Source organism: Haliotis rufescens, unplaced genomic scaffold (genome assembly GCF_023055435.1).
Source record: "Haliotis rufescens isolate VD_foot unplaced genomic scaffold, xgHalRufe1.0.p SCAF_11, whole genome shotgun sequence".
NCBI lineage: Eukaryota > Metazoa > Mollusca > Gastropoda > Lepetellida > Haliotidae > Haliotis > Haliotis rufescens.
Genome location: NW_025963791.1, coordinates 11,907,135 through 11,933,718, shown reverse-complemented (window position 1 = coordinate 11,933,718; position 26,584 = coordinate 11,907,135). Strand labels below are relative to the sequence as shown.

Here is a 26,584-nt window from a genome sequence, read left to right as displayed (position 1 = left end):
TGATTTTTCACCATGACATACATTTCAATAGAATCGAAAATGATTTTCTCTCATACGTGGCATTACCCCGGCAGAACGTATGCTTGTCGTAAGAGGCGACCAAATGGATCGCGTGGTCGGGTCCATGATCCATGGGTCCATGATGCCAATAACCAGACTGTCTGGCTCAGACTCCAAGAGACCTTGTTGATTGTGTACCAATCATTTGGCCTGGCCAAGAACCTGCTATTTACAGGCCGCATATATATATATATATATATATTTGTATGTATGTATGTATGTATGTATGTATGTATGTATGTATGTATGTATGTATGTATGTATGTATGTATGTATGTATGTATGTATGTATGTATGTATGTATGTATGTATGTATGTATGTATGTATGTATGTATGTATGTATGTATGTATGTATGTATGTATGTATGTATGTATGTATGTATGTATGTATGTATGTATGTATGTATGTATGTATGTATGTATGTATGTATGTATGTATGTATGTTAAATACCCAGCCAAGGTTCCACTCGTTTTCTGTCTATGGTCGTGGAATACAAATTCTAACTTACAGTGCTAAGCTGAGTTTTAGTTTATTTTTAACTCTTGTGACTATCATGTGAGTTTGAAACCACAGGCAATTCGACACATCCGGATTAAATAGTTATAAATCAAATAAGAGAGTGCCGGGACTGGACTGGGAGTCCATCACTTCCTAGTTCGAGAGAGTGCGCAGATCCAAATGTGACAGTGGAATGGAAAATAATTCTAGCATGCAAGAACTAGCAAATTCCTGAGGGCAAAGCCGATGCTTCACCTTCATTTAATATTTACAGGAAAATAATAGTTAAACGAGGAAATTAATGAACTTATTCGATGCAGTTTTCTTATTGATAAGGGTAACGTTTCAGTAAACATTCAGAATGACGCGCATAAATAGTATTAATAGTAGTAGTAGCAGTAGTAGTAGTAGTAGTAGTAGTAGTAGTAGTAGTAGTAGTAGTAGTTTGTTTGCTGTTTAACGCCGCACTTAGCAATATTCCAGCTATATGACGGCGGTCTGTAAAAAATCGAATCTGGACCAGGCAATCCAGTAAATGATGGCATGTGCATCGATCTACGCAATTGGGATCGATGACATGCTTCAGTCAAGTCAGCGAGCCTGACCACCCGGCCAAGTTAATCGCCTCTTTATGATAAGCATTTACGGCAAGCATGGGTTGCTGAAGACCAATTTTACCCCAGATCTTCACGGGTCAGTAGTAGTAGTAGTAGTAGTAGTAGTAGTAGTAGTAGTAGTAGTAGTAGTAGTAGTAGTAGTAGCAGTAGTCCGGATTAACAACGTTTCGCACAAACGAATCATTGGCACGGATATATGCCTTGTGTACAAATGTAGACATTCCTAACGGTAATCATCCCGAAAGCACAGGGTACGGACTAACGAGGTGTCACCGTGTCCCTCATAGCCGGTCTCAGTCACATACAATGTCGATTTACCTTGCACGAACCGAAAATGAAAAATATAGGGAGATTAGAATCAGGAAAATTGTCGTGTCATATTTCACAACATCCTTGTAGCTTGAAAATAAAGTAGACCATTTGACTAGCCATGACCTTGCGTTTGAGGAAATAATTCCCACTGAGCAACTCTTCCCCGTTTCGCCGGCCGCTTAACACTAACGCTCCTACTATCCCCGTCAGTGAAAGTAAAAAGATATTATGAATTAGTTTAATTGTTAATACACAGATATATCCAATATTAATTTATTATCCTAAGGGAAATTGTCGTATCATATCTTATTAAAACATTTCGACCAGTCATGTCCTTTCGTGTAAGAAAATAATATATTCCAACTGACCAGCTTTTCAAAGTTTCGCTGGCAGTATTACAGTGATATGACAACAGCTTTCCCCAGCAGTGAAAATACAAGGTGTTATGAATTCTTATAACTAACACGAAACTTAAAGGATTCTAATGTGTACTCACGTACTCATGCGAATGCCTCTGTCCTTCAAATGACTTTCTTGTATCTACGTCCTTGTACCACCGTCAGTGTGTTTTTTATGGAAATAAACAATGTCAAATGTTTACCAGAAAACAGAAACCCCCGATAACAGCTCTTTCTGGTTGCCGCGCTCACAATCACATAAAGAGTGACTGTTTGAGGAGATCACTTTTGCGACGCTGGCCAGTGCTTGGAGTGGATGTCTGGTGTCATCATGGCGGCTTTCAGTAAGTCCTCGCTTCCTTTTCATAATAATACGATGTGATTCGATGCATCCAGTGTACTAATTATGTACCGTTGATAACGAGTGATCCGTTATTTTACAAACTGTCACACAGAAATGTATAATGTAACAGAAGTTTACCGAACAATGTCAGGGGTGGAAACAGCTTTTCTGAAAACAGTGGGTGCAGATTTTTAATTTTTAAAAATAAAACATCTGTGTTCGCGCCTTCGACGCCTTTGCTCCTTCAACATGACAATCTCGCATTGACACGCCCCGCTTTCACGCTTTAGGAACCGATACAGGTTTCCAAGGAGGGGGAAGGAAGGAGGGATGCATAATATTATGTTCCCACTTGTCATCTTGTCACTGACATTCATAAAAGCGCAAGGAAATATTGTATGCTGAGTGCACAGGAACTTTTTATTAGTCAGTTGTAGGAATATACGACCCGAGTACAATATTACAAACATCTCTTTCCTTACACTGTATCGGGATCGTATACTTCACAAACTGACCAATAACAAGTTCATGTGAGTGAGTGAGTGAGTTGGGTTTAACGCCGCTTTTAACATTATTTCAGTTATATCACGGCGTGTCAGCTTAATGTGGGAGGAAAGTGATGCAGGTCTAAGACGTTTACCACTTCGGTGAAACCCACGAGCACATGTATGGTGCTGACAAACCTAGAAACAAAATCAGGGCGAACTGGGATTCGAACTCACAATCATAGGTTTCTGGCGTGCCCAAGGGACGCAACTCTGCACAGCGAATCGCGGCGCCTTAGACGACTGGGCCACCCGTGCCCCCCAAACGTTCATGTGCTGAATGCAGGTGATAAGCGGATACCATGAAGCCATACAGATCCAAACCACAATGACATTATTTGAGATATCAGCAATCTAAAATATTCAAGTTTGATTCCTGAATGAAGTATATATAACTGTCCAACGTATCTGATCAAAGCCTTTTATTAATACAATTAATAACCTAAATCACGGCATAAAAATATACATGAACAGATTTAATTTATTATAAATCACATTTTTGTTTTGAATGCCATAATGAACCAAACCAAGGAATACATGTATGTGGTTGGCATATATATACCTTTTGATACCAATGGATCGTTATCTCTGATATTACTCAGGTGGGCTTTGTTTGTTGGAGATTTTGCCAGATATATCGCTATTTGTGCCATCATGTTCCATACAAGACAAAGAACCTTTGAACATGGGTTGGTTGGTTGGTTTGTTGGTTGGTTGTTTAACGCCGCACTTAGCAATATTCCAGCTATATGACGGCGGTCTGTAAATAATCGAGTATGGACCAGACAATCTAGTAATTAATATCATGAGCATCGATCAACGCAATTCGGATCGATGACATGCATCAACAAAGTAAGCGAGCCTCATCACCCGATCCCGTTAGACGCCTCTTACGACAAGCATAGTCACCTCTTACGGCAAGCATGTGTTGCTGAAGACCTATTCTACCCCGGATCTTCACGGGTCTTGAACATGGGAATACACTTCAAACTTCATTTATATATGGGTGTAGTTTCGTTCATTATGGCTTTGTGGTATCTCAATATAGGAATAATAAAACAAGTCACACTTGACTGCTCTCACGTGTGTGCAGGTTCGCATAATGATAACCCCATGATAAGGCAGCTTAACCAATACTGAGATGCACCCATTTTCAATACGAATAGTCCATGTGCAGAAAACCTACAAAATTCAAAGTTTATTCTGATATGCCGGCCAGTGTTTGTATGTAAACCACTATTCCGACGTACCCTGTTTTTATCCCCAATTACGTAGTTTTAAACATGTTAAACCAAAGTCAACTTGTTTGAATAAAAAAAATTGCTTTTAATTAAATTTTGTTTACTTATTTAATTTTTGTGCGCCCCGACCCACTTACGGAATCTCACTACTTTTAGCATGATCTCAATCAATCAAACGACAGTCTTGACTGGACGGATGTGAGCTAAACATTTCTACGATGACAATGTCAAAGTCCAAGGCCTTTGTGTAGATTCCAGATAAAACTGTTTGATTAATTATCGTATTCCTCAAAGACTTAAGATAGCTTTCCAACCGGCCCACTTGCACAAAACGATCTTATTGCTAAGATGATCGTAACTCCCATACTATAACATAGGCTTACGATAGTCGTAGCGCTAAGATCGCTCTGTGCAAGTGGACATTGTCCTTCAACAGCTCTGCTATCTCTGTATCAATCAGCTCTCTAAAAATATTAAGGAAATAAATTCACTAGAAACAGGAGCACGCCATCTACAGCTCGTGATCACTTCAAGGTAGTTAATTCGGAAATATATGCACAAGAAACAGGGGTACGACATCTACGTATACCGCTCATGATCACTTCAAGGTACTAGATATTTTTTTTAATATATGCACTAAAAACAAGGTATGCCATCTACAGCTCATGATCACTTCAAGCTACTAGTTTATTTGGAAATAAATGCACTAGAATCAGGGGTACGACATCTACGTATACCGCTCATGATCACTTCACGGTACATGTACTAGTTTATTAGGAAATAAATGCACTAGGACCAGGGGTACGACATCTACGTATACAGTTCATGATTACTTCAAGGTACTAGTTTAATAGGAAATAAATGCACGAGAACAAGGGGTACGACATCTACGTATACAGTTCATGATCACTTCAAGGTACTAGTTTACTAGGAAATAAATGCACTAGAACCGGGGGCATGACATCTACGTATACAGCTCATGATCACTTGAAGGTACTAGTTTATTAGGAAATAAATGCACTAGAACCGGGGGCATGACATCTACGTATACAGCTCATGATCACTTCAAGGTACTAGTTTATTAGGAAATAAATGCACCAGAACAAGGGGTACGACATCTACGTATACAGTTCACGATCACTTCAGGGTACTAGGAGGAAATAAATGCACTAGAAACAGGGCAGACGTGGTTGTGTTAAGCATTGTACATCCCCATTCAGGAAAAGCATATTACATCATAACATTCATAAGTATGATTGCTCGTCAAACAATAGTTTCTTTAGCTCACATTATTTATATCGCAACCGAGCTGCAAGCAACTAAACCTTTTACTATTGAACCCTAATTCCAACATTACAGTTTTCCAAAATATATTTCCATATGTGTTCCTCAAATGAAGTTAAGGACCATCAGATTCTTTCATTACTTCTATAGGGAATCTGTAATGACATGCCTTGTGCTAGTGAACCCATTTTACAACACACACACACACACACACACACGCACACGCACGCACACGCGCACGCACACACACACACACACACACACACGCACACGCGCGCACACACACACACACACACACACACACACACACACACACACACTCCTATCGTTCATAGGGGACAGATAACTTAATAAATAATAATAGTAACTAATTCCATAAGCAATATAAACTCATTACTCCGGACCACGTCAGTCCTGAATTTCTGCTTTCCGTGCGAATTATTAATTGGTAACGTCAATGATCATCTTTAATAACCTTAATTTCAGATACCATCCATGCTGCCATTATCTGCGGAATTTTCGTTCTCTCAGAGAACCAGAATGTCAAGGCCACGGGAAGTGGCAGCAGCAATGTTGACCGGCAAAGATGTAATGTCAGTCATGATAACAAATTAGTCAACTGCAGCTCTCTACATCTAACGTCTCTGTCAAACGTTACAATTCCAGATGGAGTCAACATTCTTCTCCTCGACCACAACAATTTATCATGCATAAACAACTTTGAATTTGCAATGTTTCCGAATTTGACGCATCTTGACCTGTCCTTCAATGTCGTAAACGCCATCGAGGAAGATGGTTTTGAAAACATGAGCAGTTTGAGAGTTCTTAATTTATCCCACAGTATTATCGAGCCATCTGTATTAACGAGAAATTCGTTCAGAGGGTTACACAACCTTAAAACGCTCTGGCTGAATAACAACAGTATGACTGAATACCCCGACGAAGCTCTGAGCCGGCTTACATCCTTGGAAACTCTCTTCATCAATGGCGTTCCAGATGGGGAATTTGGACCGGGCTTCAGGAACCTTACAAAACTAACTCATCTTACCGTTTCTGGGAAACACGGATTTTGTAACAAAACAACACTGTCAGCATTTACATTTAATAACACTGTTTTCTTGGAATATTTGGATGTATCAAAATGTTTAATTTTCCACATTGAAAATGAGACCTTTTCGCAACTGAGGAAACTGAGAACGCTTGATATATCTGGTAATTTTAGACTCACATTTCAATCATTTGGCATCGGAACGTATGGACTACAGTTCACGAACATCACAACCCTGAAAGCCAATCACATCGTGTTAAGGCATACTAGTTGTGTAGTAATTCGCAAGGCACATGTTGTTCACCTCTTCAACACCTCCCTAGAAAATCTGTACATTGATTCCAACGAAATTGTAGATATTGAGATGAAGGCGCTGGAGCTCTTGCCCAAGACTCTACGATTCGTATCGGCCCAGAGGAATAAATTTAGCTACGGACAATATCTACATGACTTAGCTTCTCTCACGGGACTCGAGGAAATTTGGTTAAGTGGACAACCATACCCAATTAATGTTCCAAACGATGACACTGTCGATGACCAAACGTGTGCCCAGTCTGAGACACCGTATTGTTTCCATGATGAGATAGACGAACGTGATGTTCTGGAAAGTGAACTTCAATCTCGCAGTGTCTGGTACGAATCAGAGACAGTTAGTGATCGTTTTTCGTCTCTTTTCAACTTATCACTCCCGCCGAATCTGAAGACGATAGTGTCGAACTTCACACAAATGGCGTTCCAGATCGGGAAAATACGCTTTGAAGCATCAAATCTATCCTATCTTGATCTGTCCAGTAATCTTGTCATCTTTGACAATGGATATATAAGAGGGCTGGATAATGTTACATACATAGATCTATCCAATAATCTAGCCAGGAAAATGTCTCCTACATTACTCGCAAACTCCTTGAACCTTCGCACCTTGAACATGTCGTATAATTTCTTTGGTTGGCAGATACAGAGAGATAAAAAGGGTGAAATATTCAAAAACCTGACTCAACTTACAGAGTTGGTTATTTCCAATAATGATTTGAAAGGGCTGAAAGGTGATGTATTACGCGATCTGTATTCCTTACAGATTTTAAACGTGTCAAATAACGGAATGTACAACTTTAACGCCACAATCAACCACTTGATTCATCTACAGGTCATAGACTGTTCACACAACCAAATATCGTTGTTGTCACCAAAAGTCATGGATGATATCAAGGAAATTAAATCGAAGGTTCCAAACTTAACATTACATCTTCAAGGTAATCCATTATCATGTCTCTGCAATCAGCTTCCGTTTCTCAAATGGCTGCTAACTTCGGGGATAACACCTGATAATATGAATGGCTACTATTGTCTTCTGGCCGACACGAGCAGAAGAAAAATCCTGAACAAGGCGGACTTTGCGAAACTGATAGATGAGCAAACCGCAGAGTGTCAAAACAACTTCGGACTCGCTCTAGGATGTGCATCCGTCTTCGTCGTAGTTATTGCACTGATGGTTTCTGCAATCGTCTATCGGTACAGATGGAAGTTAAGGTATCTGTATTACGCTGCAAGGTTACGTTACATGACGGACAACGACGCTGAAGAAGAGCAAGATCAGTTCGCATTCGACGCCTTTGTCTCCTATGCTGATGAAGACCGAGGGTTTGTCATTAATGACATGAGAGCGCATTTGGAACACGATGCCAGTATGACTCTCAACATCCACCACCGTGACTTCATGCCAGGAGAGCCTATTGCTTCAAACATCGTTGGCGCTATCAAGAAGAGCAGGAAGACGGTGGTGGTTCTGTCCCAGAACTTTCTCAACAGTTACTGGTGCACGTACGAACTGCGCATGGCCCAGATGGAGAGCATCAGTAGTGGGAGGGACATCATCATCATCATCATGTATGAGTCAGTACCCGCTAAGAATATCCCACCGGAGTTTCTTCATATGCTGCAGTCTGATTCCTATATTGAGTACCCGCACGGTGAAGCTGACAGTTACATCTTCTGGAAACACATAGGACGGGCCTTGCGACATCGATCACATCGTCAGAATTCGACCAGTTCGTCGTCGCAGGCTATTCCATAGTACCAGTGAACATTACATATATCTGATACATTATTGTACTGAAATCTATTTGACATCCGATGCCTTCCGGTGACTGTATTGTTTATAGAACCATTGGAACCATTCCGACGGATGTGTAAATCAACAGCGAAAAGCTTATACTTTACCAACATGGCAACAACAGATCTTTGTAATCTCTGCAACTCAAGGGGGGTACGGGAAGACCAGTCGTCTAAGGCGCCGCGATTCGCTGTGCAGAGTTGCGTCCCTTGGGCACGCCAGAAACCAGTGATTGTGGGTTCGAATCCCGGTTCGCCCCGATTTTGTTTCTAGGTTTGTCAGCACCATACCCGTGCTCGTGGGTTTCACCGAAGTGGTAAACGTCTGTGACCTGCATCACTTCGGGCTTTCCTCCCACATTAAGCTGACACGCCGCGATATAACTGGAATACTGTTAAAAGCGGCGTTAAACCAAACTCACTCACTCACTCACTCTGCAACTCAAGCTCCTTACAGCAAAACGGAGTCGCATCACGTAGTAAACTTTCGAAAGAGTCCATGCTCTGTAATAGGCATGCTTTTGACTATGACAGCCACGTTATTTTACATTGTGAAGCGCTGATATCAGAAAGAAATGCGTTTTTCTCTTCTCCCATTGACGTACTTGACGTTCAAAAATATGTTGATTTTGAAATGCAAAATGAAACAGATATGTTATCAGTCTTATTTGGGGCTGAAACAAAATTTACTCACAATCTGGATCAACACACCTGGGAAACTATTATACTTCAATTCTCCTCGTATCTGTACAAACTAAGGGATCTTTTGATATATATCTGTCATCATTTAGGTATCTGAATATGATAAACTGTGTGTAATTGTAAATATGTTATGCCTTTTTTTATTGTGTTAACTGCGTGTAATTGAATATATTTTCATTGTAATCTTGGGAATGGCATCTGGAGGAAATAAAGAATCTGTCTCTCTCTCTCTCTCTCTCTCTCTCTCTCTCTCTCTCTCTCTCTCTCTCTCTCTCTCTCTCTCTCTCTCTCTCTCTCTCTCTCTCTCTCTCTCTCTAATGTATCTTAGCACTGATATTTTTATGTGCGTGTTGCACAGAGCCTAGAACCGAGCTTGATCTGACCTGTCAATTTGGCGACATAATTCTTTGAATATAAATCACAAATGGTTTTCAAATTTTGGTAATGATAAACACGATAATGATAAACTTAAGATATTTAGTTGTAGGCTTATCCCTAGAGGAATAAGGCTAATGTGCCCAATAGGATCGGAGTACACGACCGCATAGAGGGTACTTCAACCGTATTCCCGAGATGATAAGCCTACAAATTATTACATATGTACTCCATCTGTTTAATCTTCTACCACTACATCGGTGCTGTGTCACCAGTTCCCTGTACCGTATTTCCTCTGACAGACGCTGGAGAGAAAACAATAGAGGCTGCATTTCTGAAAATAACATAATGTATCAGTAATCAGCCAACAGCGAACTGAACTGTCGGGTCCGTCAATATAGAGGATGTCGGGTCTCCAATAATTGTCAGGTCAGTATATTGTCAAATGTGTTTATTAAGTAAAGATATTGTGTACCTATTGTGTACATACATAGTAATGAAACGTTGAAATACAGTGCATATTATGAATCTAAGTGTTTTGTTAGTAACAGCATTTATTATTACATACATGTGTATATATGTGTATATTGTGTAGATACAGGAAAATGAAACGTTGAAATGCAATGTATATAATGTTTTTGTCAGTAATAGCAATTATTATTGATTTTATAAGTGCATGGGACCATGAAAGAGATAAACAATGTTTTGCTTCAAACTGATGTATATATAGTATACATAACCTGCTGTATTGTAGGAGTTCATGTTGATTGATAGTCTAGTCCGTCAACATATATTTGCTAGTACAAAGAAACATGTATGCATGATCATTTTATATCAGTCGAATATAAGCCATGTTATATGAGTAGGCACAATTGTTATTAAAGATAGATATCAGGAATATAACATTGTTTGATTTTTCACCATGACATACATTTCAATAGAATAGAAGTGCTGTGTTTGGCGATATATATATATATATATATATATATATATGTATGTATGTATGTATGTATGTATGTATGTATGTATGTATGTATGTATGTATGTATGTATGTATGTATGTATGTATGTGTTTATATTGCCTGTCAGAGGCGAGACATTTATCAGCATGCATATTTACCCATAACCTCTCACCTACCTATATAAGTATACATAACATTTTTTTGACGTCACTTGGTGTGACGCGGCCGACGGATAAACCACCCATCTTCCGCTGAAGATTTATGAAAACCTTCTTTACAGGTACAGGTTAAAATTAAGTACAAATCCACTTCAGCAGAGGTACAGGTTAAACATTAAGTACAAATCTACTTCAGCAGAGGTACAGGTTAAACATTTAGCACAAATCCACTTCAGCAGCGGTACAGGTTAAACATTTAGCACAAATCTACTTCAGCAGAGGTACAGGTTAAACATTTAGCACAAATCTACTTCAGCAGAGGTACAGGTTAAACATTTAGCACAAATCTACTTCAGCAGAGGTACAGGTTAAACATTTAGCACAAATCTACTTCAGCAGAGGTACAGGTTAAACATTTAGTAGAAATCTACTTCAGCAGAGGTACAGGTTTAACATTTAGCACAATTCTACTTCAGCAGAGGTACAGGTTAAACATTCAGTAGAAATCTACTTCAGCAGAGGTACAGGTTAAACATTTAGAAAAATCTACTTCAGCAGAGGTACAGGTTTAACATTTAGCACAATTCTACTTCAGCAGAGGTACAGGTTAAACATTCAGTAGAAATCTACTTCAACGGAAGTATAGGTTATTAAAAAAATCTCCAGCAGAGGAACAAATTATAACGAATTTATCAAAACCAACTTCAGCGGAGGTTCAGGTTATTATGAAGTCTATACAAAAATACTTCAGCGTAGGTACAGGTTATAAAGTTTGTAAAACCCAAGCAGAGGTAACATGGACTTCATTCCGTCATTGAGCATAGTGAGCCCGTCAATAAAAGTTATCACAGGTGATGATGATGATGATGATGATGTCAGAATCCTCCGAAAACATCTGTATGAGCCGACATGCCACGATGTCACTATTCATACAAAAAGATGATATACAATGGAATACCGATGTCTAGAACTCATTGGGACTAGGGATATGGTTCAACGTATCCGGGGCTCGACATATCCGAATCGACCTTATTACCGTATGAGGAGGAGAAACACCTTATCCATACGCTGGTTCGGCTGAACCATGTCCTTTACGAGAATACCCAGCCAAGGTTCCACTCGTTTTCTGTCTATGGTCGTGGAATACAAATTCTAACTTACAGTGCTAAGCTGAGTTTTAGTTTATTTTTAACTCTTGTGACTATCATGTGAGTTTGAAACCACAGGCAATTCGACACATCCGGATTAAATAGTTATAAATCAAATAAGAGAGTGCCGGGACTGGACTGGGAGTCCATCACTTCCTAGTTCGAGACAAGAGTTACTGTTCAAAGCGGCGTTAAACCAGACTCACTCACTCGCTCACTCAGTATGTACAGATATGAGATATTAGCTGTAAATTTTATACGCAGTGAGGCCACAAGAAACATCTCGTTTACATCACTTTTATTAATGAAATCAGAACTAAAATTTACAATTGAACCAAATGGAAACAATGATACAAAGAAGGAGGGAGTGCGCAGATCCAAATGTGACAGTGGAATGGAAAATAATTCTAGCATGCAAGAACTAGCAAATTCCTGAGGGCAAAGCCGATGCTTCACCTTCATTTAATATTTACAGGAAAATAATAGTTAAACGAGGAAATTAATGAACTTATTCGATGCAGTTTTCTTATTGATAAGGGTAACGTTTCAGTAAACATTCAGAATGACGCGCATAAACAGTATTAATAGTAGGAGTAGCAGTAGTAGTAGTAGTAGTAGTAGTAGTAGTAGTAGTAGTAGTAGTAGTAGTTTGTTTGCTGTTTAACGCCGCACTCAGCAATATTCCAGCTATATGACGGCGGTCTGTAAATAATCGAGTCTGGACCAGGCAATCAAGTGATTGATGGCATGTGCATCGATCTACGCAATTGGGATCGATGACATGCTTCAGTCAAGTCAGCGAGCCTGACAACCCGATCCCGTTAGTCGCCCTTTACGACAAGCATAGTAGCCTTTTACGGCAAGCATGGGTTGCTGAAGACCTATTCTACCCCGGATCTTCACGGGTCAGTAGTAGTAGTAGTAGTAGTAGTAGTAGTAGTAGTAGTAGTAGTAGTCCGGATTAACAACGTTTCGCACTAACGAATCATTGGCACGGATATATGCCTTGTGTACATATGTAGACATCCCTAACGGTAATCATCCCGAAAGCACAGGGTACGGACTAACGAGGTGTCACCGTGTCACTCATAGCCGGCCTGAGTCACATATAATGCCGATTTACTTTGCACGAACTGGAAATGAAAAATATAGGGAGATTTGTATCATATTGTTCTAAAACATCCTCGTAGCCTGAGTGAGTGAGTAAGTGAGTTGGGTTTAACGCCGCTTTTAACAGTATTCCAGTTATATCGCGGTGTGTCAGCTTAATGTGGGAAGAAAGCCCGAAGTGATGCAGGTCTCAGATGTTTACCATTTCGGTGAAACCCACGAGCACGGGTATGATTCTGACAAACCTAGAAACATAATCGGGGCGAACCGGGATTCGAACCCACAATCATAGGTTTCTGGCGTGCCCAAGGGACGCAACTCTGCACAGCGAATCGTGGCGCCTTAGACGACTGGGCCACCCGTGACAATGAATGTGGGTTCGAATCCCGGCTCGCCCCGATTATGTTTCTATGTATGTCAGCACCATACCCGTGCTCGTGGGTTTCACCGAAATGGTAAACGTCTGAGACCTGCATATATTTGGGGTTTTCGTGTCAACAAAACGCACACTGTTACTCCCATTTCCACTGTCGTTCAATTTCAAAACCTTCAAGCTAACAAGGTCTTGGAATAATTGTGCTGTTTGGCACAAAACATGTAAAGCAATATGATTTGTTTCTAAGTTAAGGCAAAATCAGTTGGTACAGTTGTCCAAACACTCTCTCTTCCACAATCGATATATCGTTAGTGCCAAAATCTAAATGGGTCAGATTATGATATGGTGTAAAGTCGTCATTTCCCAATTTACTGATGTTGTTACTTTCCAGAAGGATCACATTGGTGTTTGTAGGAAGGATGAGATCCTGTAGTGAAGATATTCCCCGGCCTGAACAGTTGGCTATGTTCATGTCCCCACCATAGCTTCTGTTGTCATGCCAACAGTGACAGCGACGGTCACAACTTTCATTCTCATCACCTTCGTTGTTGGTCATAGTCGATGTGGCTTTCAGAGCCAGTGTGAAAACCAAGAGCAAGATTGTATTCATAGCAGCACTATCTGCAATCAAAAGACATATAAAAGACGTATACAATTAATCAGTGCGCATGCATTTGTACTGACAAGGAGCAGTATTTATAACGTAATCCTCCACACATCGAGGGGCGGTCGGGTATATACCCTGAAATATTTCCTGCTTTATGATAGATGGGGCGGTTCACTCAAACAGTGCATTTATGCTCAGTTTCTAAAGTTATTTCATTTAGTAAAAATGGGGCGGTCGGGTAGCATCGTGGTTAAAGCGTTCGCTCGTCACGCCGAAGACCCGGGTTCGATTCCCGACATAGGTACAATGTGTCAAGCCCATTTCTGGTGTCCCCCGCCGTGATATTGCTGGAATAGTGCTAAAAGCGGCGTAAAACCTCACTCACTCACTCATTTAGTAAATATATCATCTTAAACATCGATTATTTTAAGAATGGTAGTATATGGTAAAGAGATTATTACCCTCGTGTGTTTCCGTATGATAAATATCACATTTTAGGAATAAAACTATAGTCTGTTCCTGGCATAATAATGTTTAGTATACGGAAACACACTCGGCTCATAATCTCTGTATCATATCATGTAGCCCTATTACAAAAACACCCAACAGGGGAATCTTCAGTCTTGCAATTGGCCTCTGTCGTGGTAATAAAGACGTGTGGCTGGGCGGTTTTTCCGATAGGTAAACTGGTAGATCGTGACGAGATCATCTGCATTCCCATCCTCTTGTCGACATTCAATTGGTCAAGTAAACACAGTCAAAAAGCAGTAAGTTATTATTACCTATGAATCGGGCTCGATTGTGACTCGATTCATATCCGAATATTTTTCGGTGAGGATTATGGTAAAACACGTGAGACAAGCATATTGGGAATATTTGATTATATATTGGATTAAGGTGAAGATTATTCTGTAAACCTGACAGAGGACATTTTCTTTAGATATAAATCCACTGATGCTTGAGAGGAGGGGAGTGTCGCATTCTTATTGAGTCGCATTTTTGGCTTGGGTCCAGCGGTCGTATTCTTTTGGAGACGCATTAATTTCACGATTTACAGTATATTCTAACCATAGTTATGTGATGTGAACACTTGACTTTCTGTGTGCCACCAGTGAGGCAGGACACTCTCGTCTTTTCGCGAACACATGGCATCATCACAAATTGATAGTGATTCATAAACACGTTTAGATATTGTCGGAATCGAACAACGGACTCATATGTTAGAAAATATTTTTTATGATTATGAAACTGGATTGTTTGCTTTTATTATCATGCATTTTATCATTTAAACATGTGGGACCAACACTGACAACAATACATAAAGCATGCACCATACACAAACTATTGCCTTAAACATACCTTGTATCCGGGACTATGATCCAGGTCGTGTGGTAGAACGCCCATAAGGTTTCACATCGGAACGAATCCCGTGCTAAATTATGAGACGAGTCATTGGCTTCAAACTTCCTTGACCGCCTCCGTGGTCTTGTGGTAGAGCGTCCGCCCGGAGAGCGGAAGGTCCAGGGTTCGATCCCGGGCCGCGTCATACAAAAAGACGTTAAAAGATTGTACTTGTTGTTACCCTGTCTGGCGCTCGGCATTAAGGGGCTAAAACAAGGACTGGTCGGCTCGGAGTCAGTATACTGTGTCTGAGTGGGGTATTCATGTTAAACTGCGGCATGGTATCTCAGTGAGCTAGCACTATAAATCGGCATCAGTCCGGACTAGTACAAGCAGCCACACACACACATACACGTGCATGCACGTCGCTATATAAGTGCAATGATCTTGGACGCGACGTTAAACCCCATTTCACCTCACCTCACCTCACCTCACCTCACCTCACCTCACCTCACCTCACCTCTGGCTGAATAAACACAATGCACAGTTGCATGAAATTTGTCATATATGGTAAAAGTGTGATTTTACTGTCATCCTGTAACTACAAAGAGCAGACTAAGCTGGCTTCATCAGTGCCACCCAGGTCTCAAACACAACACTGTGACCACCATGTAGCACGTGACATCGGGCGGTATGACGTGCAAGGGGGGTATGCCAGATTTACCATTGCCATTCAGACAACCAACCATAGTTTTGTTTCTTCATCATTGATGAAAAACAATCCGGGTAATAGTATAACACCGTGCTCCGTAACGCGTGCTCCGTAACTCCGTAATGTTTGTTTCCTGAAATAGTGTTGGTTCGAATTTTCGAACACTGCTTTTCAACGGCACGTGTGAGGAAGAGGATGGCCTAGTGGTTTAAGCGTTCGCTCGTCACGACGAAGACCCGGGTTCGATTCCCCACATGGGTACAATGTGTAAAGCCCATGTCTGCTGTTCCCCGCCGTGATATTGCTAAAATATTGCTAAAAGTGGCGTAAAACCATACTCACTCACTCACTCACTGTGAGGAAGACGTAGAATAATAGTTCCAAAATATCGTTGAAATGAACCTTTCCATGTTGAGGTTGTTGTCATACTGATGATAACCAGAAAAGCTGACAATTTGAAGATATTCCCCAAGTATTCCAAATCATTGAAAATAGAATGATTTTGAAAATTATAACCCTTCAAGAATACCATGACTTATTTTCTCTTTTCTTGTTAATGTTGGATTAATTTACAGCATTACTTGTGTATATGACGGGACTCTAGGAGCTTGTACAGGTGGAGACATTTGGAAAAGTGAGTGAGTGAGTGAGTTGGGTTTAACGCCGCTTTTAACAGTATTCCAGTTATATCACGGCGTGTCAGCGTAAAATGGTAGGAAAGTCCGAAGTGATGCAGGTCTCAGACGTTTACCACTTCGGCGAAATCCACGAGCACGGGTAAAGTGCTGAGAAGCCTTGATACATAATCGGGGCGAACCGGGATTCGAACCCACAATCATAGGTTCCCCAAGGGACGCAACTCTACACAGCGAATCGCGGCGCCTTAGACGACTGGGCCACCCTTGCCCACACATTTGGAACATGTACATCGAGTAACAGGTATGAAAGATATTTTCCTCCAGAAGTTTAATAATTCGATCTTGCTTTATGAAATTTAGTCAAAAGTCTGGTCGGAATGGTAAAACATGAGTCATGCAAAAAAAAATGAATTACCCAGATCAAATGTGAATAATGGATAATAAAGATTTCCATGGGAATATTGCAGCTATATCAAGGCAGATGTTGACCTGATCGTAAACATTAACAGGAAGAGGAAAGAAAAACGAGGAAAGTATTGATTAATTTGACACAGTTTACCTTCTAATGAGGCTTATGTTTTATCAAACATCCCGAGTGCCTCAATCAAATGTATATTTCAACACCTGCACAAATGAGCTGGTATGTAGTACTAACGTTTTAACTACTAGGCTACCACATCGTCACAGTAGTAGTAGTAGTAGTAGTAGTAGTAGTAGTAGTAGTAGTGGTGGTGGTGGTGGTGATGGTAGTAGTAGCAGTAGTAGTTGAAGTAGCAGTGGTGGTGGTGGTAGTAGTAGTAGTAGTAGTGGTGGTGGTGGTGGTGGTGGTAGTAGTAGCAGTACTAGTTGAAGTAGCAGTGGTGGTGGTGGTGGTAGTAGTAGTAGTAGTAGTAGTGGTGGTGGTGGTGGTGGTGGTGGTGGTAGTAGTAGCAGTAGTAGTTGAAGTAGCAGTGGTGGTGGTGGTGGTGGTAGTAGTAGTAGTAGTAGTAGTGGTGGTGGTGGTGGTGGTAGTAGTAGCAGTAGTAGTAGAAGTAGCAGTGGTGGTGGTGATGGTGGTAGTAGTAGTAGCAGTAGTAGTAGAAGTAGTAGTGGTGGTGGTGGTAGTAGTAGCAGTAGTAGTAGAAGTAGTAGTGGTGATGGTGGTTTTGGTAGTAGTAGTAGTAGTAGAAGTAGTAGTAGTAGTAGTAGTAGTAGTAGTAGTAGTAGCAGTAGTAGTAGAAGTAGTAGTGGTGATGGTGCTAGTAGTAGTAGTAGTAGTAGTAGTAGAAGCAGTAGTAGTAGAAGTAGTAGTGGTGTCGGTGATGGTGATAGTAGTAGTGGTGGTGGTAGTAGTAGCGTTGGTAGTAATAGTAGTAGTAGTAGAAGTAGTAGTAGTAGTAGTAGTAGTAGTAGCAGTTGTAGTAGTAGTAGTAATGGTGGTGGTGATGGTGGTAGTAGCAGTAGTAGTAGTAGTAGTATTGGTGGTGCTAGTAGTAGTAGTAGTTGTAGTAGTAGAAGTAGTAGTGGTGGTGGTGGTAGTAGTAGTAGTAGTAGTAGCAGTAGTGGTAGTAGTAGTAGTAGTAGTATTAGTAGTAGTAGTAGTAATGGTGGTGGTGATGGTGGTAGTAGCAGTAGTAGTAGTAGAAGTAGTAGTGGTGGTGGTGCTAGTAGTAGTAGTAATAGTAGTAGTAGTAGTAGCAGTAGTAGTAGAAGTAGTAGTGGTGGTGGTGATGGTGGTAGTAGAAGTAGTAGTAGTAGTAATAGTAGTAGAAGTAGTAGTGGTGGTGGTGATGGTGGTAGTAGTAGTGGTGGTGGTAGTAGTAGTGGTGGTAGTAGTAGTAGTAGTAGTAGTCAGCGAGCCTGACCACCCGGTCCAGTTAATCGCCTCTTTATGATAAGCATTTACGGCAAGCATGGGTTGCTGAAGACCTATTTTACCCCAGATCTTCACGGGTCAGTAGTAGTAGTAGTAGTAGTAGTAGTAGTAGTAGTAGTAGTAGTAGTAGTAGTAGTAGTAGTAGTAGTAGTAGTAGTCTGTGGCCCTAATGATTAGAAGCTGATAGAAGTACTTGTTAAAGCCCATTCCACAGTAAAGTCTAATCTTCCCTTTGAATGTTGCATATCAATGTAGAGAACTCCCATGCTAGGGTGCACGCTATTTTTTTCACATTCGTTATTTAATATGTTATGGCAGGTTAACTACAGTCATATGAAAAAAATCTGGTGTCCCTTAACTACTTTTGAGTAGTACACGTTGATGTTTTCATGGGACAATTCGAAAGCGGAACAGTGTCGAACAGGATGTACTTGACTTGGATCTCTTATCTAATTACGTTCCCTGTGTTATTGACGTAAGTGAGGCGGGACATTCGATCAATGCGGCAAAACATCAGACAAATGTCAGTGAGTGAGATTGTTTTAACGACGCTTTAAACGGTATTTCAGTCTTGAGACGGCGTGTCATCTTAAAGTGGGAGGAATGAATGGTTTAGACCTTTACTTCTTACAAGGGGCAATGGACGTGTTAGTCATCATGGCCCATGCTGATAGCATAACGTTGCAGAGTGAATGTTGTTTTACGCTGCAGGTAGTGATATTGTAGTAAAATGTCCAGTCTGTTGGCCATCCTAGTGGTAATGCAAAGGTCCACGCCGTTGGGGTTCGACACCGCACCATCGGTAGATTAGACATTGTGTCCACCTCGCCTCCATTTTACGTGAATTTCTAGAGAATTATTCTGCACCGAAATCTCCAAGGTGTGTTTAATTTACAGAGAGAAATGCGTACGGTTTTATGTTCTATTACTTATATTTGATGTTTTCTGAATATAAGCATTAGTATTAACTCGATCAGCAATTTCTGGTCATGTACTCATGTCATGATATAACGACAGACAGATATATGTCACATTACTATGTGACTATGTTATATTGATAGAATAGCTCTTTGTCATGAGGAATGTTTATCGAATCAATTTGTAAAACTTTATTTCTAAAAGACAAATCCATCTTTATTTTGTTGGGTGTGTGGATGAATGGATAAATGAATGTATTTATTTTCTCAAGTTCAGTTGAATCCGAAGATCACAAAATGGCAAATATATTATTTACAATATTTTATTTACATTACTTGAGTGTAATACAATGAAAGCATGGGATGCAGTGCGAATGAATACACAATTTATAATGTACAATTTGTGAGCAGTAGTGTGTATGTGTCAAGTAGATATACATAAGATATTTCTTAATATTCAATACAAAATAGCAAAGTGACAATAAAATATATTCTCAAGTATCACAATCAGTCTCGTCAGTTATGTCATGAACATCTGCTCCAAGAAACAGTGAAAACATATCAAGCATACATATACCCAGTGAAGATCCGGAGTAGAATAGGTCTTCAGCAACCCATGCTTGCCGTAAAAGGCGACTATGCTTGTCGTAAGAGGCAACTAACGGGATCGGGTGGTCAGGCTTGCTGACATAGTTGATACATGTCACCGTATCTCGGTTGCGTGGATCGATGCTCATGATGTCAATTACTGGATTGTCTGGTCCAGACTCGATTATTTACAGACCGCCGTCATATAGTTGGAATATTATTGAGTGCGACGTTAAACAACAAACTAACAAACAAGCATATATAAATATGTATATATTCAAGTATTCATTTACATCAAGGTTATCAATTAAAACTGAGAAGGAATAATTTCTGCCAGACATGAATGGTTCACAGCGAATTGATATGGCAAACATAGCCATGGCAATATCCATTACAATGGTTCCAATCATTCGAGAAGTGCCTCCTTGTCTGACTTTAATGCTAACTTCAAGGGGCTGCCTCAAGTGTGAGGTGGAATTCATTTATATTGTATCATATTATATAAGATAGCTACTTGATAAATCACAAAGAACAATTAAGAACGAAGAGTGTGTTATTTCCCGATATAAAATAGATCTATCATGAGGTCATTTCTGGACCTCGTACCTTGATGACGTCGTATATTGGACGACGTTAATTTTGAGAGGAGAGTGTCTAGTGAGTGTCCAAAATGACAATCCAATGTGAGAAATGGTACGGGTAATCAACGTGATGATTGTGAGAATATGCAGGACATAGTATCTTGTGTCATGTTTATAGAATAGCGCTTTGTCATAAGGACTAGCTATTGAAACCATTTGTGAGAAATAGCTCTAAATTAAAAATAAATCCGTTGAGACGACATTTGACAAATCTACAAATAGCAAAGTGCAGTGCAGCCCCGTTAATCAAGTACCGTTACAAGTACCTTAAAAAAGTCATTGTCACGGAATAATGTCGTGTGTTCATGTGTAGACATCCCTAACGGTACCCATCCGGAAAGCACAGGGTACGGACAAAACAGGTTTCACTGTGTTGACGCATGTACAAAGCACGAACCGGAATTAAAAAGTATAGGAAGATTTGATTCCGGAAACTTGTCGAGTCATATTACTCTAAAACGTCCCCGTAGCCTGAAAATAGAATTGTAGACCATTTCCCCAGTCATGTCATAATCCAAAATGAGTAACCCTTTGCCGTTTCGCTGGCAGTGTTATGCTAAAATAGTCTCCCCGGCAATGAAAGTAAAAAGGAATTCTTAATTCGAATTGTTACACATAGATTTAAAAGATATGACGGTCTCACTTCAATCTTTGATATATCCGAAGTTAGTTATAAAGAACAAATGGTTCGTCAAGAACAATATGTTCATGCATTTGCCTTAGATATATCCGAAGTTGGTTGAAGTGGCCAAATGGTTTCGATACAAAAAATATTTTTTAATATATCCGTCCCAATACCCGACGTTAATTACAGGAACTGACTCTAACACAAATTTTACGAATACGATCTCGCTACATCCGCGGTAAGATGGTCCCGGTCACTGTGGTCGGACACTCTGACACAAGCATCTCCAGAACTCCTCCCTGTCTTCCTCATCGCTTGGGTAGGCTATGTAAGAATCTGTGTGCAACAGTTTCAAAATTTCTGGCGGGATGTTCTTGGCAGGCACGGGTTCGAACATGATGATGATGAGAATGTCCCTCCCACTACTGATGCTCTCCATCTGGGCCATGCGCAGTTCGTACGTGCACCAGTAACTGTTGAGGAAGTTCTGGGACAGAACCACCACAGTCTTCCTGCTATTCTTGATGGCGCCAATGATGTTTGAAGCTATAGGATCTCCTGGCATAAAGTCACGGTGGTGGATGTTGAGGTTTATTCCATCATAAATTTCCATGTGGTGTTGCATGTCATTGACGACAAATGCACGGTCTTCATCAGCGTAGGAGACAAAAGCATCATGCATGAAGTACCCATCATCTGGAGTATTGTGGTCACTTTTATACTTAAGTCTGGCAGAGTAGAAGAGATAGCGTAACTTCCACCTGTATCTTCGAACCAACCCAACAATCACGACACAGAAGAAGAAAAGGATTCCAGCAGATGTGCCAAGGGAAATACTTACGGAAGCAAAGCATTTGGTCTTCATTTCGCTTATCAGATCTTGAAACTCGTCTTTATTTTTAATGTATCTTCTGTGATGGTTTTGCAAACAAAAATAGCCATACATATCATCTTGGGTCACTCCCGAATCAAGCAGCCAGCTTAAAGTCTCTAAATTCCAACATGTACACCCCAATGGGTTCCCACGCAGGTTCAACGTCAGGTTCGGGGAGACTAGTTTCAAAGCACTTATTTGTCTTCGAACATCTGACATAAGCCAGTGAATCTGATTGTTTGAACAATCTATCTGTTTCAACTTCTTTAGATGTCCCAGTTCAGGGGAAAAGTTGTACAGCGAGTTATTAGACAAGTTAAGAATTTCAAGCGATGTCAGATTACGAAATATCATCCCACTTACCTGCTCCAGACCGTTTGATGCGAGGTGAAGTTGCTTCAAGCGAAACAGATTTCTGAAAATCTTTCCCTCCGTATCATTGTATAGGTTCCATTTGAAGAAGTTGTACGATAAATTTAGCACTTCTAAGGAAACACAGTGTTGAAACAGATCTGGAGACAGCCACCGAGCAAGGTTGTTGGATAAGTCTAAAAAGGTTACATTGTCATATCCTAACAAAGTCCCTTCACGAAACTGAAGGAGATTGCTGGATAGATCCACTTGTTGTAAACTCTCAGCTTGAATCCTTACAGATGCAAGCGTATTAGTCAGTTGTGTAAAGTTCGAATGAACCTTCGTCAGGTTTGGGGGTAGTGTTAAATTTGCTACCCCTAAATCAGGCGTTGTGTTATACGGATATGTATAAGGCTGTATTTCATAAACCCAAGACATTGGATGGATACCGTTTACTTCATCAGAAAACTGTACCTCCAACATATCTCGAATGGGCACATCTATATGGTAAGACACTCCACTGAGGTGCAAATACTTTAAGCCTGTGAGATATTTCAGTTCCTGGAAGTAAGCTCCATAATCAAGTTTATGCCGTTGTGCAGAGATGAAGCTCAGAGTGTTTGGCAAGAGACGCAGCACGCCTCGCTCGATGTTCATGATACTGTTGTCATCCACATAGAGTCGTGTTAGGGACGTGTTGTTCAGATATTGCACATCCTCTTGTTTGATCACGACACATTTCGGATGCATTAGGACGATTCTGTTCGCTACCAGGATTCTAATGTTAGATGACTGAAGGCCGTATAAAGCTTGACCTAATTTCGTGAATCCAAGATGCATGTTGGAGGATATGTTCAGGGTTTGAATGTTTGGCATATGTGAAAACGTGTCAGCCTCAATGTCAGTTATAGAACAGTTTGATATATCCAAGTATGTTAGGTATTGTACATGTTCAAAGGATGTATTATGAAGGTTCCCTATGGTACATTGTCCATTATCTCCAGACATTGTAAGGCTGGTAAACTTGGTGAGGTTAGAGAATCCTAAACCAAAAGTTGCGTTGGTGATTCCGTCAATGAATAAGGTCTCCAGCGAAACAAGCCAGTGAAAAACATCAGGGTAGGTGTTTAAGGTTTTCGTGTCAACAGAACACACACTTTTACGCCCATTTCCATTGTCGTTCAATTTCAAAACCTTCAAGCTAACAAGGTCTTTGAATAATTGTGGATTTTGGCCCAAAACATGTAAAGCAATATGATTTGTTTCTAAGTTAAGGAAAACCAGTTGGTACAGTTGTCCAAACACTCTCTCTTCCACAATCGATATCTCGTTAGTGCCCAAATCTAAATGGGTCAGATTATGATATGGTCTAAAGTCGTCATTTCCCAATTTTCTTATGTTGTTACGTTCCAGAAGGATCACATTGGTGTTTGTAGGAAGGATGAGATCCTGCAGTGAAGATATGTTCCGGCCTGAACAGTTGGCTATGTTCATGTCCCCACCATAGCTTCTGTTGTCATGCCAACAGTGACAGCGACGGTCACAACTTTCATTCTCATCAACTTCGTTGCTGGTCATGGTCGATGTGGCTTTCAGGGCCAGTGTGAAAACCAAGAGCAAGATTGTATTCATAGCAGCACTATCTGCAATCAAATGATATTACTTTAAATAACCAGTGCGCAAGCATTCGTATTGACTAGCAGTAGTATAAACACGGTAATCGTCCACACGGTGTGTGTGTGTGTGTGTGTGTGTGTGTTTGTGTGTGTGTGTGTGTGTGTGTGTGTGTGTGTGTGTGTGTGTGTGTGTGTGTGTGTGTGTGTGTGTGTGTGTGTGTGTGTGTGTGTGTGTGTGTGTGTGTGTGTGTGTGTGTGTGTGTGTGTGTGTTGGCGAATGATGAAAACAATCACGGCCACCAGTCACTAAATTTGCGTCACAATCATTCTGTCTTCTTTCATTTGTCATCTGAAATAACATCCCCTCGTGCACTTGTGCTTCCTACTCAAGTTACCAAACACACCCTGTTACCACACACGTTCAAGATGCATATTACGCTGAGGAGAATTTACGATTGTGCATTGATACGTCTAACTGCTGGCCTGGCATGCAATGCCAAATTTCTTATCGCCAGGGATCACAGGTGTGATCCCAAGGAGACGTCTGATTAAACTCTTTGCTTCGTCAATGCTTCGTCTAGCCCAAACTGGTACCTGGTACCACTAGCAACGATACAATGTGTGTGTGTGTGTGTGTGTGTGTGTGTGTGTGTGTGTGTGTGTGTGTGTGTGTGTGTGTGTGTGTGTGTGTGTGTGTGTGTCGGGGGTGGGTGGTTTAAGGCTAAAGGCTAAAAGTACGAAGAAAACACTTCATAATTACAATTTTTCTTCAAATTTTCAGTCTTGGTTGGCACATATCTTCACTTTAACCTCCCTCCTCACTTTTGAAAAACTGATGCCTGTTTAACATTCGATTTTTGTATGCAGCCTTATTCATCCCACAAAGGAAATATATAACAATATGGCAGAATATATATTCCTGTTTCGGTATTAAAAGCTATTATCTGCCGTCGGTCCTATTCCACACAATGAATGCCTGTCAGGGATCCGTCCCCTGAGTGAGCAATTAAATAAAAACGACAAAACCCTTTCCATATTCATTAAAAATCTCAGAAAACAGAGACGATTGTACGATTCCGACTATACTATGAGCTATGAATCACTATCAAATAGGGATGATACCAGGTGTTCGCGAAAAGGTGAGCGTATCCTACCCCACCAGTTGCACCCGTTACAAACACATGCAACGCCAAGTCAATTCTTCACCTGTTAAAAAATACCCTTCAAATGTATCTTTAATTATATGTTCAAGTAACTGATAAGGCATGCGTTGTGGATATGGTAGTCAAACGGCTGAAAAAACAACAGAAAAAGCCCTCTAGTTCGATCAAGAAATCTGAGGTGGAAGCAGGCAGACTGGGCGCCGCTCTGTTCGTTGAAATTGTGTCAAACATCGGAAAGCTGTTTTAACCCATAAGGGGGATTTTTTTCTTTTGGTGTCTTTTGGAATCTGGATGAGGATTGCAGTAAAACACGCGAGACAAGTATTTTGGGGTTATGTGGTTAAAAATTCAAACCACAGTCCGGTCATGTAAACACTTGACTTGCCGCTGCATGTGTTTGTCATAGGATCAACACAAATTGATAGTGATTCATAAACACATGCTGAGGATATAGTCGGAATCGTACAACGGATATGTCTAATGGTTATAAAAATGGCTATGGTGTTTCTATTTACTTTTATTATAATTATGGTTTTGTATTTTTTATTATCATGCATTTGATCATTTAAACTATATGTGGCATCAACATTGCCAAACATACATAATGCATGCACAATGCAAAAGCCAGCGCCAACAACATACCTTGTCTCCTTGTCTGTGTCCCTAGTCGTGTGGTAGGACGACGATACCATATACATAAGGACGCGAGGCTGATACTTAATAGGATCTTCCTCGTATTTAAGTACAGTATCGCCGTTGTGACGCACGGTCTGAGCTAATTATAGAATCGTTTAATATAGATGACATTTTCAAGTTTCGTAAACCCGATCAGATTTCATAAGGAAACGAAACTGACAATTTGGGCTTGTTGTTATTATTTCAAGTTTCCTTGTATTTAATTACATTTTCCCCATCGTGACTTGCATGTTTACAGCAACCGAAATCAGCTTTCACAGTGTATCTTGTACGACCCTCCTGCCAATTTCTCGAGAATTGGGTATAACGGGAAATCTTCAGAAAAAATGATCTGACCAACATCCGGCGTCTTTGGAAATTTCTTGAAAAATGCAAAACATTACAAATGCTCAATGAACAATGACATCGGACATCAGTTTTGTCACTGATGCGTCAAATTTGGAAATGTCCTCCAAAAGAACTCTACAAAACGTTTTGAAAGCTTCACTTGAAGCGGAATATCATTTGAACTCAGTAATCATCCTGCGATAGTAAGGCGGTTTCGTTTTACAGACTGCGATCTCAGCTAAAGGAATTAAGGCGTACTTATGGTCATTACGAAGCTATTGTCAACTGATCTTGTATGTAAGCTGCCCAGGAGACTTACATGCATGGGTGAGCATGATGAA

At 40.5% G+C, this 26,584-nt stretch overlaps 2 protein-coding genes across 2 annotated transcripts; one reads left to right on the top strand and one right to left on the bottom strand.

Annotated features, from left to right (window-relative positions):
- Window positions 1-1,101: 1,101 nt before the first annotated feature.
- On the top strand, window positions 1,102-8,702 carry LOC125377972 (toll-like receptor 4). Its single transcript, XM_048392248.1, has 2 exons — window positions 1,102-2,232; window positions 5,788-8,702. Exons 1-2 carry the CDS (start codon window positions 2,205-2,207, stop codon window positions 8,418-8,420), a joined length of 2,661 nt encoding a protein of 886 aa, XP_048248205.1. The 5' UTR covers window positions 1,102-2,204; the 3' UTR covers window positions 8,421-8,702.
- Window positions 8,703-20,103: 11,401 nt separating this feature from the next.
- Window positions 20,104-25,967, bottom strand: LOC124141154 (toll-like receptor 4). The gene is made up of 2 exons (XM_046509070.2): window positions 25,863-25,967; window positions 20,104-24,084 (listed from the first exon to the last, which is right to left on the bottom strand). Exon 2 carries the CDS (start codon window positions 24,071-24,073, stop codon window positions 21,467-21,469), a length of 2,607 nt encoding a protein of 868 aa, XP_046365026.2. The 5' UTR covers window positions 24,074-24,084; window positions 25,863-25,967; the 3' UTR covers window positions 20,104-21,466.
- Between the last annotated feature and the right edge of the window lie 617 nt (window positions 25,968-26,584).

Coding starts and splice junctions, on each gene's coding strand:
- LOC125377972 (XM_048392248.1), top strand. CDS start 2,205: ATGTCTGGTGTCATCATGGCGGCTTTCA. Junction 2,233..5,787: donor TGTCATCATGGCGGCTTTCA/GTAAGTCCTCGC, acceptor CCTTAATTTCAG/ATACCATCCATGCTGCCATT.
- LOC124141154 (XM_046509070.2), bottom strand. CDS start 24,073: ATGAATACAATCTTGCTCTTGGTTTTCACACTGGCCCTGAAAGCCACA.